A 1,725-nucleotide genomic window follows, 5' to 3' on the forward strand; every position below is an offset into this window, starting at 1 on the left:
ATTGGTTCCAATTAAGTATACAGAATGAAACGAACAACGTACCATGATCTTTAAAGATCGTGCGGTGCATTTGATTATAATTAGATTTAGCTCACGGTGCAACGACGTCGATGGCATCGATCGATCCAATGTATAGTTATAGAGATCGAAAGAACAATCGAATCGCGAGGCCACGTGCAGAGAATTAAAGAAATTCTCGAGTCATGGAATATGCCAAGAAGCTCTTTCAGAAAGAGTTAATGTGCGTTCTATTCAATTAGCGATTGACTTCAAGTTATTTGAACGAACAGCCCTATGATCAGCCAGTACGGAATTTTTCTTTTTTCTTTTTCTATTTTTTTCTTTTTCTTTTTCTTTTTTTTTTCAAGTTGAAGTAATTACGTAATCAAATAATTATCATTCGAGCGGGCATGAAAAAATGCCCGCTGTGTATATAAACTTTGATTCGAATCGGAAGAATATATATATATGTATATATATATACGCTAATTATATTTATATACAATAATGTAATCGGTTTTTACCTACCCCTTGTTCTTAAATTACGGATAGGATCATGAATAACGTACCTTGCTCCTTCGAGTCTGACGATGTTCTTTACTGTCCTCCATAATCCTGGTTGCGTATTTCGCATCGCGAGCATGGAGCCATCCGCAGTCGCCAATAGAAGAGGACGACTTTCTCCGGCAATCTAAAAAAATATAGATCGTTTATATTTTGCGCGAGTTTAACATTTAAATCAAATCAATATTCGGAATATTTATTTATTTCCTTCTTTGTTCATTCACACATAAGAAATATTCTTTCACAATTACAATGTATAAATATTATGTACAGCAAAAAGCATATAGAATATTTGCACAAACATCCTTGCTTGAATCCTGAAAATATGTAACGAATTCACAAGGAAATCAAGCAATTCTTATGAAAGAGAATTGATTGATTACACGAATACAATTTAATGAATTATTTATGATAATATTAGTATGTGTGTAAGGACTAATGGAAATTTTTTAAGAATTGAAGAATATCAAAATGATTAATACGTATAATCAAACATGAATTTTAAAAATTATATAAAATACGCCAGGTATGATTTTGCACTGTTTTATAATATACTATAGCCTAAGAAAAATTAGAAAAAGTTGTAATTATGCGAGCATATTATAAATAAAACATAGAAATTTATTATAAATATTTGAACGAAATATTTGAACTTTATATCTTAAGTTACGATAAGTAACATTCTCACGAAGAAGATTTCTAGATCTTTAGACTTTGAAAATTTGTAATTTTTATTTGTAAGTACAGAAGCTCATCATTTCGATCTACAATTAAAAATGCGTATATTTACCTGCATTCTGACTTTGGCGGTGTCCAAAGGAAACGTCGCTAAATCAGCGATACAGGCTGCTGTGCCTGCGGAAAGTAACTTTATCCATAAAGGGAATTCTTCCGACGCCTGTTGCTTCATCGTGCTCTCACGTTATTTTCACTCTTTTTCTCTCCAACAATCTTCTTCTTCTTTTTTTTTTTTGTTGCGTTTTGAACTAGTTGACTGATCAGTGCGTTCTAGGTTGATGCATGCGTCGGATGTATGGGGGTTGGAATAGTGCAATCTTTCGAATTCTCTCGACTCCTTGAAATCCCCGCGTGACTTGTTTCGACTCTTGCTCGTTTTTTTTTTTTTTTTTTTTTTGAGCGAGATCCTTTGTTAGAAAAGCG

At 32.8% G+C, this 1,725-nt stretch overlaps 1 protein-coding gene across 2 annotated transcripts in view; it reads right to left on the bottom strand.

Moving 5' to 3' along the window:
- LOC102679361 (mitochondrial uncoupling protein 2-like) overlaps positions 1-1,725 on the bottom strand; it is a 9,963-nt gene that overhangs the window by 4,821 nt on the left and 3,417 nt on the right. For both annotated transcript variants that reach the window (XM_006612838.2, XM_006612837.2), the window contains exons 3-4: positions 1,355-1,725; positions 570-691 (exon numbers count right to left, since the gene is read on the bottom strand). In XM_006612838.2, coding sequence (XP_006612901.1) covers positions 570-691; positions 1,355-1,474 — 242 coding nt within the window. In that variant the 5' untranslated portion in view covers positions 1,475-1,725. The remainder of the gene's footprint in view (positions 1-569; positions 692-1,354) is intronic.

The sequence above is a fragment of the Apis dorsata genome, unplaced genomic scaffold (assembly GCF_000469605.1).
Source record: "Apis dorsata unplaced genomic scaffold, Apis dorsata 1.3 scaffold_127, whole genome shotgun sequence".
Lineage (NCBI taxonomy): Eukaryota > Metazoa > Arthropoda > Insecta > Hymenoptera > Apidae > Apis > Apis dorsata.